Here is a 14,976-nt window from a genome sequence, read left to right as displayed (position 1 = left end):
CTTTAGATTCCACATGTAAGTGATATCACATGGCATTTGTCTTTCTCTGTCTGACTTACCCCACTCAGCACAATACCCTCTAGGTCCATCTATGCTGTACAGATGGCAAGATTTCATTTTTTTTGATGGATGAGTAATATTCCATTGTACATATGTACCACCTCTTCTTTATCCATTCATCCATCAATGAACACCTAGGATGCCTCCATATCTTGGCTATTGTAAATAAGCCACAATAAACATATGGATTCACATGTCTCTTTGAAGTAGTGTTTTGGGTTTCTTTGGATAAATACCCAGAAGTGGAATTACTGAGCTCTCTTTGTCTTTTGTTATTGGCTTTGTTTTAAAGTCTGTATATAAGTACTGCTACTCCAGTTTTTTGTTTGTTTTTTGTTTGTTTATTTCTGTTTTCATGAAATATCTTTTTCCATCCTTTTACTTTCAGTCTATTTGTGTCTTAACATCTGAGGTGGGTCTCTTGTAAGTAGCATATGTAAAGGTCTTATTTTCTTATCCATTCAGCGACCTTATGCTTTGATGTAGTAAATGGAGCATTTACTACATTTACATTTAAAGTAGTTGTTAATTGTTTTATGATCAAAAGCATGACGGCATGAGAGATCTCCCCTGATCTCTCCCCTTGAAATTACAAGCTGGACACCTACAATCCAACGAATAACACCCAACCTGAACACAAGCATGTCTGACAGATCTGTGCATCAGAGTATCTGAAGGTGGGCATTCCACACGAGAAATGGAGATAGAAATGGAGAGAGAGACAAAGACAGGCACTGTGGGATGCAGCCTATAGCTCCCTGCAGGACAAAAGGGAAGGGGAAATTACGTGGCAGTTTTTTTTAACTCTTTGAAGCCCTGAACAGTTCTGCCTGAGTGATCAGCATATTCCACATGGCAGAGCCCAGTGATCCAGAAAAAGAGCAGGGCAGAGATCAAATGCAGAGGGGTGACAGCTGTGTCTTAGCAATAGCCATTGCCAGGCAGAAAGCTGAATCACAGAGCTTGGCCACTTCCCCCCATCATCCCAGAGCATGCCCTCTCCCTCATCCCTGTACCCTCCCAGAGCTGGCATTGAGTCTCAAGGAAATCTGCAGCTACCAGAACTAAAACACACACCACACCTGGTCCCAGTGACAGGGGTGGAGATATAGAAGCAAAATAGCTAAAGCTTGAGGGTCAGCATTTCTGGAAAGAAAACAGCCACACACACCACTGGCCTTCCTCAGCCCACCCCATCACCACCTACTCTGGTTGATTAGAAAAGAAGCAGCAGAACACCGCATATGACTGTTGGGGCTCTACTGGGACTTCTGGGCCTTTTCAGAGGCTCAGACCCTCATTGCTCTTCACATTCTCCCATGGGAATGGAGCACTGAGACCAAGGTGACCTGGTCACAGAGAAAACACACACCTCCCCAGACAATAAAGGGAAATTTTGATCTCAAAGTAGAGATCCAGGAGGCTTCAGCAGTGCAGGAGGCTTGGGAACCTCCTACAGAAAATCGAAAGAAAAACCTATTATCAACCTGCTAAAAAGAGATCAATATATAATAAAGTTTTTAAAAAGCAGAGTACATTCCCATTAATGTCTAGACAGAGAAATAGTTCATCAAGCATTATGAAAAACCAAGGTGACCAAGGCAGCTCAGAAAGAAAATGAAAAATCTCCAGAAAATAAGCTTAAAGATATAGAAATTTGTGATTTAATGACAGAGAATTTAAGATTGCACTACTGAAAAAAACTCAATGAGATGCAAGAAAATCAATGAACAATCATTGATTTCGAAAATCAAGAAGCAAAATCAATGAACAACAGGAATATTTTACCAAGGAGACTAAAACTCTAAAAAAGAATTGAATAGAACTTCGAGAGATGAAGAACTCATTAGAAGAGATGAAGAATGAAATAGCAAGCTTAGAAGATAGAGCTGACTAAATGGAGAAAATAATTAGTTACTACTTTTCCTTATAACCAGTGTTTTAAACTCTGCATTTGGTAGATCACTTGTCTCCATTTTGTTTAGTTCTTTTTCTGGAGCTTTGTTGTGTTCTTTCATTTGGGACATATTTCTTTGTCTCCTCATTTTGGCTGCTGTCTTCTTGTCTTAGTAGAGTGGCCTTATGTAGTAGATGTCCTGAAGGGCCTGGTGACAGTCTCCATGGCCACCTGAGCTAGATGCTCCAGGTATGTCCCTCGTATGGGTTGTGTGTGCTCTCCTGTTATAGTTGAGCCTTGGTTGTTGTTTGCATCTCAGTGGGGATGGATTGACCCATGGGCTGATTGGTCATGAGGACTGGCCGGTGACTATAGTGGAGGAGCTGTTGTGCCGGGCCTGATCCTACGGACCAGGATTTCCTTTGGAGGGCACTGGTGCATGCCCAGTCTGCCCTTTATGTATGGCGTCTTTGGATCGCCCCCAGATGGTATTTCAATTTGGTCTGAAGCTGATCCCTTGTGTACTCGCTTGGAACCTCCGGAGAGGGGTTCCACTATAGGCCAAGTTCAGCCACAGCCTATGCACTTCACCGGGCCATGAGCCATCAAGAAATCCACAGATGGCCACCACCCGCACTGGGCTTGGAGGTGCCTTGAGAAGCCAAGTCATGAACCAAGGCTGGCTGCCAGTAATACCAGGCTTGGGGCTTCTCAGCAAGAGGTATAGGGCACCCCAAGGCCAGATGCTACTTGTTCAGATTTTGTGAACTTTTGAGAGATTTTAGGAAAGTTTGCAGCATGAGCCAAGACAGGCCATTTGTATGGAAATAAAGCAGCTTGGGTGATCCTGAATTTGGGTGGGGTAAGGTCTCAGGGAATCACTGGGGTTGGGTGAATGGTGTTGGCCAGGTTGATGGAGACTCAGATATGGTGGCAGAGAGCGGTTAGTACTCAAAAAAGAAATAATAGCTTCTGCCAGCACTTCTGTCTGGAAGAAAGCTGCCCCTCTAGCCCTCGCCCTGACACCAGACAGATCAGTTCCTCCCCATATGTCCCTAGCACATTTCAAGCTGCTATCCCAATGCTGGAACTCAGAGCAAGTGAATCCATCAGTCAATAAATCTGTACATTGAACCCTTTAAGAGGAATGCCTAGGTTCCAGTAGCCTTCCATCTCACTCAAGCACAATCTCTGCTGGTTTTCACAGCCAGAAGTTGTGGGGATGTCCCAACCTGGTTGAGGATGGGACCCTTGCTCCTTAGGGGGGACCTACACAGCCAGCAGAGATATACCTCCCATTTTTAACTCTACCTGTGAGTGTGAGGCCAACCCACTCCACACCTCTACCCCTTCCTACCAGTCTCTATGTGGCTTTTTCTGTATGTCCTTAGTTGTAGGACTTCTGTTTAGCTAGACTTCAGGCAATTCTCAATAAGTTGTTCTGTACTTTTGATGTCATTGAGAGAGGAGGCAAGCACAACATTTATCTGTTCCACTATCTTGAACCATGATACGGTTGCTTTTAAAGAGTTATACTCAATTTTTTTCTGCTCATTTTTTGGTTGAGTTATTTCTATTTTGAGTTATTTAATTTTTTTAAGAGAGAGCCACAATATGATATAAAAATAATAGAAATCTTTTGTTTTAGTTCCAGGTACATTCAAGCAGAAATGATCGACTTTTCACATCAAGAGAGATGCCAGCTCTGCAATTCAGATTAGAAGATGTGAGCATATCATCACTAGCTGATAACAGCATATCTAAAGTGAAGGGACAAGAACTAATGGCCACATCTTGCCTACTTATCAGTTGGATCTGACAGGTAAATATTGAAATATTTTGAGAAAGGATTACACGATTGTTTCATTTAATTTTGGAAGGAAGAATAGAGGTTCTGGCCCCTTAACGAAGATGATAGATAGAGATAGATAGATGGAATGGAATGGAATGGAATGGAAATGGAATAAATGGAATGGAATGAATGAATGGAAATGGATGATAGGTAAATGACCAAATGAATGGAAGTAATGGAAATGGAATGGAATAATGAATAGACTGGAAATGGAATGGAAGCTGGAAAGAAAATGAATGAAATGGAAATAAAATAAAATAAAATAAAACAAAACGAACGAACAATTGACAAACAGATAAATGGAATGAAATGGAAATAGATAAAATGGAATGAAAATGAAATGAATGGAAATGGAGTAATGATGATGGAAAGTAATAAATGATAGATAATAATGAATGAATGATAGTAATGAAATAAATGGAATGGAAATAAATAGATAGATAGATAGATGAATAGATAGATAGATAGACGAACAGACAGACAGATACATAGATAGATAGATAGATAGATAGATAGATAGATAGATAGATAGATAGATAGATAGATAGATAGATAGATGTGAGAACAAGTGATGAAACAAATACTGAGGACCAGGCACCAGGAGGGAAGGCCGACTGCCTTGCAGATAAGATACATGTTATCTCACAGGTTTTGGAAGATCAGAGTGAAGGTAGACGCAATAGTTTATTCTTTTTTTGTAGCCTCTACAGTACTGTGCTTTGTGCCTCACACATACATGCCAATACACATTTCCTGGGATACAGAACCTTTGATTCTGTGAAATGGGGTTGTTCCCATAAAGAACATATTAATCCTTGGGTCTCAACTGCTTTGTATCCTGCCTGGTAGAGATGACCCTCATCTTCTCCATACCAGGCATCATTGACCTGGTGGTCACAGTGTCCTCCTCCTACTTCTGTCTGTATAGAGACTAACTATGCTTGCATACACATGTGGGTGCATGGACCTCTATGTGTGCATGTATATGTCCTTTTCAATGTTCATAAATGGTAGTACACACAGTTTCATGGGTTGAATCGCCACCCTTACAAGTTTGTATTTTAAAGTCCTAATCCCAAGCACCTTGGAATGTGATCATATTTGGAAATAGGGTCATTATAGATGTAATTAGTTAAGGTGAGGTCATACTAGAGTAGGTTGTCCTTTAATCTAATATGACTGATATCCTTATAGAAAGAATGTCAAGTGAGGAGAAAGAGACATACACAGAGGAAAGACAACATGAAGAGACACAGGGAGAAAGTGTCCATCTACAAGCCAAGGAAAGAGGCCTGGAATAGATCCTTCCTTCAGAGCCCTCAAAAGGAGCCATCTTTGCTGACACCTTGATTTCAGACTTCTAGCCTCTGAAACTGTGAAACTATAAATTTCTCTCATTTAAGCTACCCAGCTGGAGGTACTTTGTTATGGCATCCCTAGGAAACTAACACAGATAACAATGTTTGACTCTTTAATTCTTCTCCTATAAAAAATTGAGCTCATTCTTTACCTGTACACAAAAGTCTGCCTCATTACTTTTAGTTACCACAGCATATTTCTTTTATTTAAATGTTTCCCTGTTGGTGGTTATTTAGGTTTTATTCAATAGTTTGTTGTTCCCAAAAATGCTACAATTTATCTCTTTATACATATATTTTTGTGCATATGTTCAAGTCTATCTACAGGGTAAATTCTTAAAAGTAGAACTGTTTAGTCAAAAGGTTAAAAATATTATACATTACTAATAAAAATAAATAAGTAGTCCCCCCAACCCCCCAAAAAATAACAGTCCAGAATAGCCAGGGCATGAAAAAGAGAGATTAATCAGGCAGGGGAATAGTGTTATCTGAACATTAGCACTGATGCCACTGAGTAATGAAGTGAGAGTGGTCCCACCATCTGTACCAAAGAGTCAGTTTTGTTTTACTCTAACCGAGATAAATTTCTGCCCACACACAGGATGCAGAAGTTAACTAAAGAGTATATCTGTGTATTTGTATCTTAAATGCATTGGTGGACTGTGAGTTATATAGAAGTGCTTAGTTAGTCACCCCAGAGGAACCTAACTCCTGGTTAAAAAGGGAAATGAGGGAGTGGGGCTTAGATAAAAGTAGCCAAATATATGGTGATGGAAGATTTGACTTTGGGTGGTGAACATACAATGCAATATAAAGATGATGTATTATTGAATCATACACTTGAAACCTATATAATTTTATTAACAAATGTCACTTCAGTAAATTTTTTAAAAACTCTATGTGTGATTTTTCAGACCTGATCATAGGCAATTACAAAAGGCTTCTTTACCTGGTGGGCTTCATGGGGGTAAGCTGCCCTCTCCACACCAGACTTAGTACACAGTCAGTGTAGGGGAGTCTCTGAAGGGGGCTGCAGTCAAGCACTCAGATCCCCCTGGCTGGTCATGCTCTTCGAATATTACACGCTTAGCCCCTGTGCCTTTATATAGGTCTCTTTATCTGAAGCCTTGAGCTGAAGTCTTCTTTAGGTGCCTCTACAGAGGCGTCCTTATTGGGGAGGACACAGGGGAATTTGAAGATACTTTTCTTCTACTCAGCCTCAGCACCCAGTACTTTTCCATTCCTAGCCCTTCCGCCATGCCCTCTCCCCTAACCTTCTCTAACCAGACCTCTCAGCTTGAGAACCACAAAACTGCTGGAGTCTTTTGTTCTCAGCAGTGACACGACCAGCCACATCTGTGCTAATCCACCTGACCTTCCACCAGTGTACTTTTTCATGGGGGAAAATGGAACAGGGGAGTCAGCACCTGCTCCAATTTACCTCTTGCTTATACCATTGCAAGAAGTGATTTAAGGCCCTGCTGCTTTAACTGGCTACCCCAACACCTCAGCTGAGCTCCTGACATACCTTTCAGTAAGCCTTCCTCTGATCAGTGTTCTCACCATTAATTAGGCAATAGCTACTTAAGAGTTAAGCATATTCATCAATCTAAACATTGCCCAATCTCTACATTGTCCATTTCCATGGGACTAGGAATATCTTTGTGATAACAAACAAGTCTCTTTGCTCATCTGGTCTTGATATATGAAATCCTCAGCATTAATTAAACTGCAAAGAGGAAGGAGAGGAACTAAATTTTACTGGGTGTCTACTCTATATGCCACACCTTTACATATATCATTTTGTTTAATACTCATAACAACCCCTTGTGGTGGATGCCATTATTTCTGTTTTACAGAAAAGAAAACTGAGTAATGTCTCCAAACTAAAACACCTAGCAAGTGGTGGTGCCAGGATACTAGCTGGCATCTATTAATAGTGGTCTTTCCACCACCCCATACGGCCTTCCCAAGGGTTACAAGCTGGTCCTCTGGGAACTAATGGGTAGGGGTACATTGATTAGCTGCGGAATACACCCCTCCCTGGCTCCTCAAGGAGGTGGCTACAAACATACCCATACTAGGGCCACATGTACCTTCGGGTCGTCCTTCACCCTCAAAAAGAGGTCATCCTTCAGCCCTTTTTGGCAGTGTTCACAAGTGCAGTCAAAGTAGTATTGCTTCTTGAGCTGCTTCTTGCGTTCTTCACTGACATTAAGAAAATCGATATAGGACACTGTCAGTTCTTCTCCTTCTGCAATCTTGCCCAGGGCCCGGAGTTCAATTCTGGAGCAGAGCAAAGGAAAAGAGTAAATCAAATCCAGGGCTATCCACGTGGCATTTGTGCTCTTTAAGTTTTAAGGAGTTGAGTCTCAAAGACAATGACTTACACTAACACTTGAGAAAACTCCCATTCCCTCCGAAAGGGAAAGATATGACCTAAAGGATAATTTTCTGAATAATTCTGCTCTACTCATTATAACAATCAAATTTGCTCAATTCCATTAATTGCTCTGAAATCTGCTCAAATAGATTCTTGATAGATGGCTGGGCTTGGTCTTAAAACCATACATATCTTCCATGCCAGCAATTATCCCTGTACATTCTGCTACTGATTGTCACTTCTGCTTAGTTTGGGAACTGCTCCCTCAGAAACACACACATTCAGTTACCCACAATTTTGGTCTATTCTGTGTCTAACTATAAGTCCCTCTTACCTCAACCAGTGGTTCAGGCCAACATTGTATGAAGAGACTTATTCAGGATATCATTGATGGCAAACAAAGTCTGGCTTTGTTAGTCCTCTGCATTGTTCACTTTTGTGTTTATTGGAGGACATGGCTTTTTTGGTTGAAGGTGGTTAGCAAGAACATATGGCATTTCAATTCCCTTCCAGCCTAGACCTAACCCTCCATTACCTATAGTATGACACATCTTACCATGTAATAGGTACAGAAAGTGCTGAAGGCAAAATCCCACTACAGAACTAACATCCAGCTAAGCCAAACAAGTAGAGATCAGCTCATAGGACTCTCAACCATGCTCTTTCCCTCACAAGGCCAGAAGCTACAGAAAACAAGTGGTGAGCCCTGAAAGCTGGATCTTAAGCTGTGCTCTTATATCTACCCAGAATTCTGGGGCCTCACTACCCAGCAGGAAACCACCATCCACAGAGTGAGTAGCAGGATGCAGAGGCTGAGGAAAGCATTTACAAAGACATCCATGGTCAATTCTTTTACCTCCCAGAGAAACTATCAGACACTATGAAAGGTGGGACAAGATTTCAGCATCACAGAAGGGGCCCAGTCAAAGGCATCACCTTACACATGCTCTGAGGTGACAACTGAGCCAACTACTGAATGGCAGTGACATGTATGTCTGGATATCAGAGGTGACCACTTAAGGTTAAAAAGCCTTCTCCCAAAGTAGAGTACACTGATTTGCCAAATAAATATGATAATATATATAAAAACAACTTGTATGGCACCTGGAAAAATTAAGTTCCCATTCATTTTTTGTTTCTTCTTTCCTTTCATCCTCACCCCAATTTTTGGCAGCAGCTGTTACTGAACGATGAAAGGTAAGAGGGAGAAGAGCGCCCAGTGATTCTACTCACAGCTCTGCTTAGAATCCTATGTCCAAGCTGCAGGAAATCAATCTCCTCATTTCACAAATGAGGACACTGATGCCCAGAGAGGAGAAGTAATTTCCTCAAAGGTCCCATAGCACTTTGGTGACAGTCAAGATTAGAACTAAGTTCCATTCACACTTCACCATATCACATTGGCCTCACCTGATTGTTTTCAGTTTGCCTCCCAATGCGCAAGAAATGAGATGCACCAAAGCCCTCAATTTTAGGACTCTACTAATGTACTAAATAGTTCTGGGCCAGTGTTGAGTGTGGATCTCTGGCATTTGGTCCTAGTGGAGTAAGTAAGCAATTCTACCTCCACCAGCCCCCTTCACAGAGGCAGTTCAGCACAGTAACATATCCCCATTCAACCATGATTTGGTGACCAATTAAGTTAAGATTTTCAGTAGCTTTACTTCTCATCATGGTTAAGCCAATTCGTATAAGGTCTCAGAGTATCTCAAATTATTTCAATGATATTAGAAAATTTTCAAACCAAACTAATTTAATGTCATTTAAATATGAAAAAAATGGATATATGTATACCCCATTTTATCAAATCTGGAGTTGGGAATCAGAAGATAAATAGTGACTACCACTCTATTCTGGACCCTAGACCCCTTCCATCTCTAACACTCTGCAATTTTATAGTTCAGCCAATTGAACCACAAGTAGGCAATTAATTTAAGTCTTTCTTGTAGAGATTGGGAAGGTTTCTAGAGACACTCTCATCTTGACCTTCGCTCTCTAGATATGTAACCAAATGCCCAGGAGATGATGTGAATTATCCAAAGTCACATGCAATGCATGCCAACACAGACTCAGGTGCACAAACCACTCCTCCCTCTGCATTCCCAAAGCCCAAATTCCCATGCAGCATTTTGTCCTAAATCCAAAGGGTATTTCAAGTACTTTCAATCCCAGTTTAAGGAAAAGACCCATCTGGAGCCATTTGTTTGTGATTAAGAAAAGTCAAAAGTAAAATCTAACCTAAACTACTAATTCATAGTTGGCCAGAAGTAGTAAACAGAATACTATGAATAAATATTTATCAAAAATATCACAGTTATGGGTGTGATTTTCAGAACCCAATCTGAGTGAAAAGTTGGGAATTATAAACAAACATAGTCCCTTAGTAGGTCAGATATATCAGCAGTCCTCATCTCATGATAAGCAGGGTTTAGAGGGACAATGTGGTTTTTGCTAAGATGATGTGGACCATAACAGACTGCCATGCTTTGATGTTGGAGGAATGAGAGATATAAGGACTGAAAGAGGAGAAAGAAAGAAAGCAAAGTACAACAAAGGCATAACAGGTAGCGAGTGGGTGAGGAACAAAATGATTAACTTAAATGCATTAAGAATACAGCATTCAGCAAAGACTCTAGTGGGTGAGGAACAAAATGATTAACTTAAATGCATTAAGAATACAGCATTCAGCAAAGACTCAGTACAGAACATTACAAACGGACAGCAGCCATGTAGTCTTCAGAAGGGGTGGCCTCAGCAAACCAGGCAAGTGAAGGAGATGGGTCAGAGGAACAGGGATGTTTGCAAGAACTGACCCACCTCATCTGAGTGTGAAACATGGATTTCACTGCCTCATGACTGAAAGACAAAACAGACACCCAAATGGAAATCATTACCATTGGCTAATCCTGCACAGCTAGCGAAGGTGCGTAGCATTCCAGGTTATGCAATCAAAGCTCTAGCCATAACGACAACTTTTCTACCAGTCCCTGTAGCTGAGCTCACTTGACAAGATGCAGCCTCATATAGTGGAAAGCACACTGGATTTGAAATGAGAGGTTCTGGGTTCAAAAGTACTCATCCTTCCTTGGGTGTCAGTGTTCTCATCTATAATCTGATAATGAGACATATGAGATAATGCTTTAAAAGTATAGAGCTAAAAAAAGTATAGAAAGCTATTATTATCTCACAAACAAGCATCTCGGACAAATAAGTGTTACCTCTTTTGATGTCTATCTCATGGAGTTTGAACTGTATATAGAAAGTGGTTAGGTCACACAGGCAGTATGTAAAAAATGTTGTGATTAGAATTGGGTTCCTAACATCATGACCAGTATTCTTTCCACTATGGCAGGCAGTTTGACAGTGACTGCAAAGTCACCTTTTCTTGCATGACAACCAAGAAGCCCAGGTAAAACATGGCTGCTCAAAATTAGTGGATGTATAGAAGCCAGAGCAGATGCTGGTGATGATCTGAAGAGCAGGTTCTCAGGTTCCTGTGGCTGTTATATGTAGTGACAGAAAAGAGCTCTGGGTCACCACTGCTTAGGGGAGGGGTATCCAGAAAGACCAGCCCCATATGTGGCTGAATTTAATCCCCTCTGCCAACCAGGCTAACCTTGGACAACAGCCTCTCTGGGGAGGATTCCATGAAGTCCAGGCCAGTGACCCCATGAGGCTTAGGAAGGGAAACACAAATGCTGGGAAAAGTTTATCATCTGGGTCTAAAATAAAATTTCCTGTCTTGAGTGATTTTCGCAATTGCCAAAAAACCTGACGTCATGTGGGCTCTTGCTTTTAGAAATAGGAAGTAAAAAGGAAATCAGAGTCCTTGCTATATTGAGGTTTAGGCTTGATTCTTGGCCGAGAACCAGAAACCATTGTCTTTGGTTTCTAGGGAGTTTGGGGCGGAGGGAAACTTGCTCATTGTTAGTGGCTTAGAATCAACTTGCATCAGTCATAAGAGCTTGTCTCTAAAAGTAAAGAGATATTGCTCAGGCCTCATTCCTCCAAATACAAATACCCGCAGTCTGAGCTATGGACAAACAGAGGCTCATCCTGTTTGCTGACTCTTCTGCATTTGTGCCCCACTCCCAAATTTTACTCTTTGTCTTTCCCTCCCCTAACCCGTGCCTTCTTGGGGTCAGGGGAACTGACCTCTGAGGACTTCGTCACCCAGGTTCCTTTGCCTTCTTGCTTCTGATTGGGGTTTGGCCAATGGAGGGAAATGAGAAGATGGGAGGAGAGAGAGGTTGAGATGTTTACTCTACTGGATCTCTCTCTGCCTCACCATGGTTCTAGCAGTGGCTTGTTTCTCTACAAGTAGAGAGGGTGGGACCTCCCCCATGGCTACAGCTCTCACCAACCACAGGAACAGTACTTCTTCTACTTGCTCTTCCAGGTCTAGAGATGATAATGTTTTCACGTTGTTGCTAGATCTTTGACACCTTAGCATTCTTTGTTAGTTTCTTAAATTCTACCCACACTTCTGTAAATTATCTTTTTATTAAATTCTCTTCAGGTGAACTATGAGAGTTCCTTCTGATTTCTGCTGGGACCTTGACTAATATCTGCTTCTACCAAGTGCCTTCTCAGTTTATGATGTTTTGCAATGACCTCTAGATAGATAATCCCAGGCACCAAGTTTTAACCCATTTCCCATTTGCCTCGAGAATACTCACCAGCAGTGCTCATAGCTGCAGCATTTACCCCAAGATAACTCACAGAGTATAGTCCTAATCTGTGCCCCCAATTTGTGCCCCCAAAGTTTGCCACAAAATATCTCACTTTTATTATTATTTTCGAACCACTCCAGCATATTGATAGTCTTTGGAAACAAATGACATCATTCTATTTACAGTATTCTGTTTTTAGTAGTTGTATTTCCATTTACGAAATATAGTAATTCTTGATCGCTGAAAATGTCAAATCCTAGAAAACAGAACATTCCTATGCATGATGTTAACGTCATTCTCAAACAGTTGTTAGCTGAAGATGCATTTGATGAATCTGATTTATGTATACATTTCTGTTACATTAGGATAAGAGACAGTTCTGTTTAAAAATAACTCCAAGAATAGTTTTTATATTTTATTTTTACATTGAAAACCAGTCAGATTTGCTTTAGCCCCAAAGAGCATGCTTGTGTAAAATTAAATTAATGCTGGCAGAGAGCTGCACTTTTTTTCTAAACAGGAAATGGGTTAAAATAGTAATTAGAAGTTTATCTAACATATCTATAACATATCTTGAGGCAACATTAAGAAACATAGAAAGATTCAGAAATTACCCATGTGGAACTCTTTGCTATCCTCCTCGTTACCTTTCTCCAAGCCACAATTATTCTAGAATGAAATTTCTTTCTTCCCATTTGAAATCCATGCTGGTTCAGGTTCAACAGTTTACCTTTGACTTAAGTCAAGTCAAGAAAACAACATAAGGTCTCCCCACCCCTTTCTCACTACCCCAGTGAAAGACATACTCACTTGCCATTATTAAATATGACGGTGCAGTTGGGCCAACAGTCATGGTTCACCAGGCCCAAGTTGGGGAAGATGCCAACACCCACTGCCTGCAGGCCTCTCTGATCACTGAGTGTAAAACCATTGCAGTTAATCTACACAGCAGAAAAGATAAAAGAGTCAGCTAACAGACAGAGTAGGGATAAGTCACCATCTAGCTATTGAAAGTTAAAAAAAAAAAGAAAGAAAGAAAAGAAAAGAAAATCTGGTCTCATTCTGGAAATTCTTAGAGAGTCTGGAAACCAAACAGTCTCCTGTTCTGTGTGTGACTCCAAATGACCCTCAAGATTAGTACCATGTGAGAGTCTTGTATTTGTTAAAATGCAACACCACCTTGAAAGTTTTAGTAGCTATATTCTAAAGAGGACAAAGATGTAAATATTTGTTCTGAAAGTCTCTCTCCTTCCTGTATCTGGGTCTCACATGAGTCTTCTCCAGTATCCATTTTGGTTCCTCTCTCTGTGTTCTACTCTGCCTTAATGTGTGTGCATGTATGTGTATGTGTGTGTGTCTCCCTTGCTTTCTGCTTTCTTTGCCTACCCATCCTCAAATCCTATAGCTGCTCATAAGATAAAATTGACATCTCTTTTTTATTATTTTGTGTCTGGTGGATATTTTATACTCCCTGTTCACAATTTTAAATTCTGATGAGTGCAATATTTATCTCTGAATACAAAGTAAATCAAGTTCGTTATTACTTATATACTCAATTTATTTCCTTTTCCTTAAAAATATACAGTTCTTTATAAAAACATATTCTAAATATCTGCTCTCAGGACATGAAAATGCTTAAGAATAAATATAACCCAGAATACATTAACAACTGCACAGAAATTTCTGCTTTATATGTAAATAACATATAAGTACACTATATATAATATAATATACATTTATATATGTCAGTTGAGATGTATAGTACATGGTTATTTGTTACAGATACCAAAGGAGTGTCACTTCTCCATTCAATCTCATCAGTCATTCAGCAAATACATGAAGTTAAGCCTGTCAGTACCACTAAGAAGCTTGTTACTTTGCTCAAATTTCTTTCTTCTCTGAGCCCCAGGTTTCCCATATATAGCTTGAATAATTGTACTAGATGATTTCTATGGTCCTTTCAGCTCTGTACTTTGGTGATTATGACATCCTGTGATGTAGTTCCCAGACCACATTATGGATACCCAATATGGGTCCATGACACCCACTCACCCCAAGGCTGTGGAGCATAACTGCTAAGAGTAGCAACCCTGGTACCAGACATATTGGACACCAGCTCACTGTGTGGCCTTTGGAACTCATGTAAGCTCTCTGGGCCTAGGCTTTCTGTTTATAAAATAGAAATGTTAAAAGAATGGAGTTCACTTTGTGTTGTAAAGATTGCATAAAATAATACATGTGATACTGCGATAGTTACTTTTACGTGTCAACTTGGCTGGGCTATAGTGCCCAGATATTTGGTCAAACATTATTCTGTATGTTTCTGTGAAGGTGTTTTTCAAGTGGATTAGCATTTAAATTGGTAGACTTTGAGTAAAGCAAATTAGCCTCCATAATATAGGTGGCCTCATGCAATCTGTTGAAGGACTAAATAGAACAAAGACTGATCTCTCCTGAGCAAGAAGGAATTCTGCCAGCAGATGACTTTTGGACTCAAGCCACAACTTCTTCTTTGGGTATCCTGCCTGCTGGCCTACTGGCAGATTTTGGATTTACCAAGCCTCCACAATCTCAAAGGCTAATTTGTTAAAATAAATCTTCTTTTAGATAAATGATGGTAGATAGATAGATAGATAGATAGATAGATAGATAGATAGATAGATGATAGATAGATAATAGAGAGATGATAGATAGATGTTAGACAGACAGATTGATGATGATGATGATGATGGAGGAGGAGGAGGAGGAGGAAG

General features: G+C 40.4%; 1 protein-coding gene across 2 annotated transcripts in view; it reads right to left on the bottom strand.

The window, feature by feature from the left end:
• The window catches only part of SMYD1 (SET and MYND domain containing 1), a 60,815-nt gene that overhangs the window by 9,591 nt on the left and 36,248 nt on the right, over positions 1-14,976 (bottom strand). Inside the window, exons 4-6 of one of the 2 annotated variants that reach the window (XM_039852396.1) lie at positions 13,034-13,164; positions 10,368-10,406; positions 7,264-7,453 (exon numbers count right to left, since the gene is read on the bottom strand). In XM_039852396.1, coding sequence (XP_039708330.1) covers positions 7,264-7,453; positions 10,368-10,406; positions 13,034-13,164 — 360 coding nt within the window. The remainder of the gene's footprint in view (positions 1-7,263; positions 7,454-10,367; positions 10,407-13,033; positions 13,165-14,976) is intronic. The other variant, XM_039852397.1, reaches the window with a different exon arrangement.

This window comes from Pteropus medius, unplaced genomic scaffold, assembly GCF_902729225.1.
Source record: "Pteropus medius unplaced genomic scaffold, Ma_sr-lr_union100, whole genome shotgun sequence".
Taxonomy (NCBI): domain Eukaryota; kingdom Metazoa; phylum Chordata; class Mammalia; order Chiroptera; family Pteropodidae; genus Pteropus; species Pteropus medius.
Note: the sequence above shows the minus strand (reverse complement) of the source record. Positions and strands in the feature narration are given on the sequence as shown.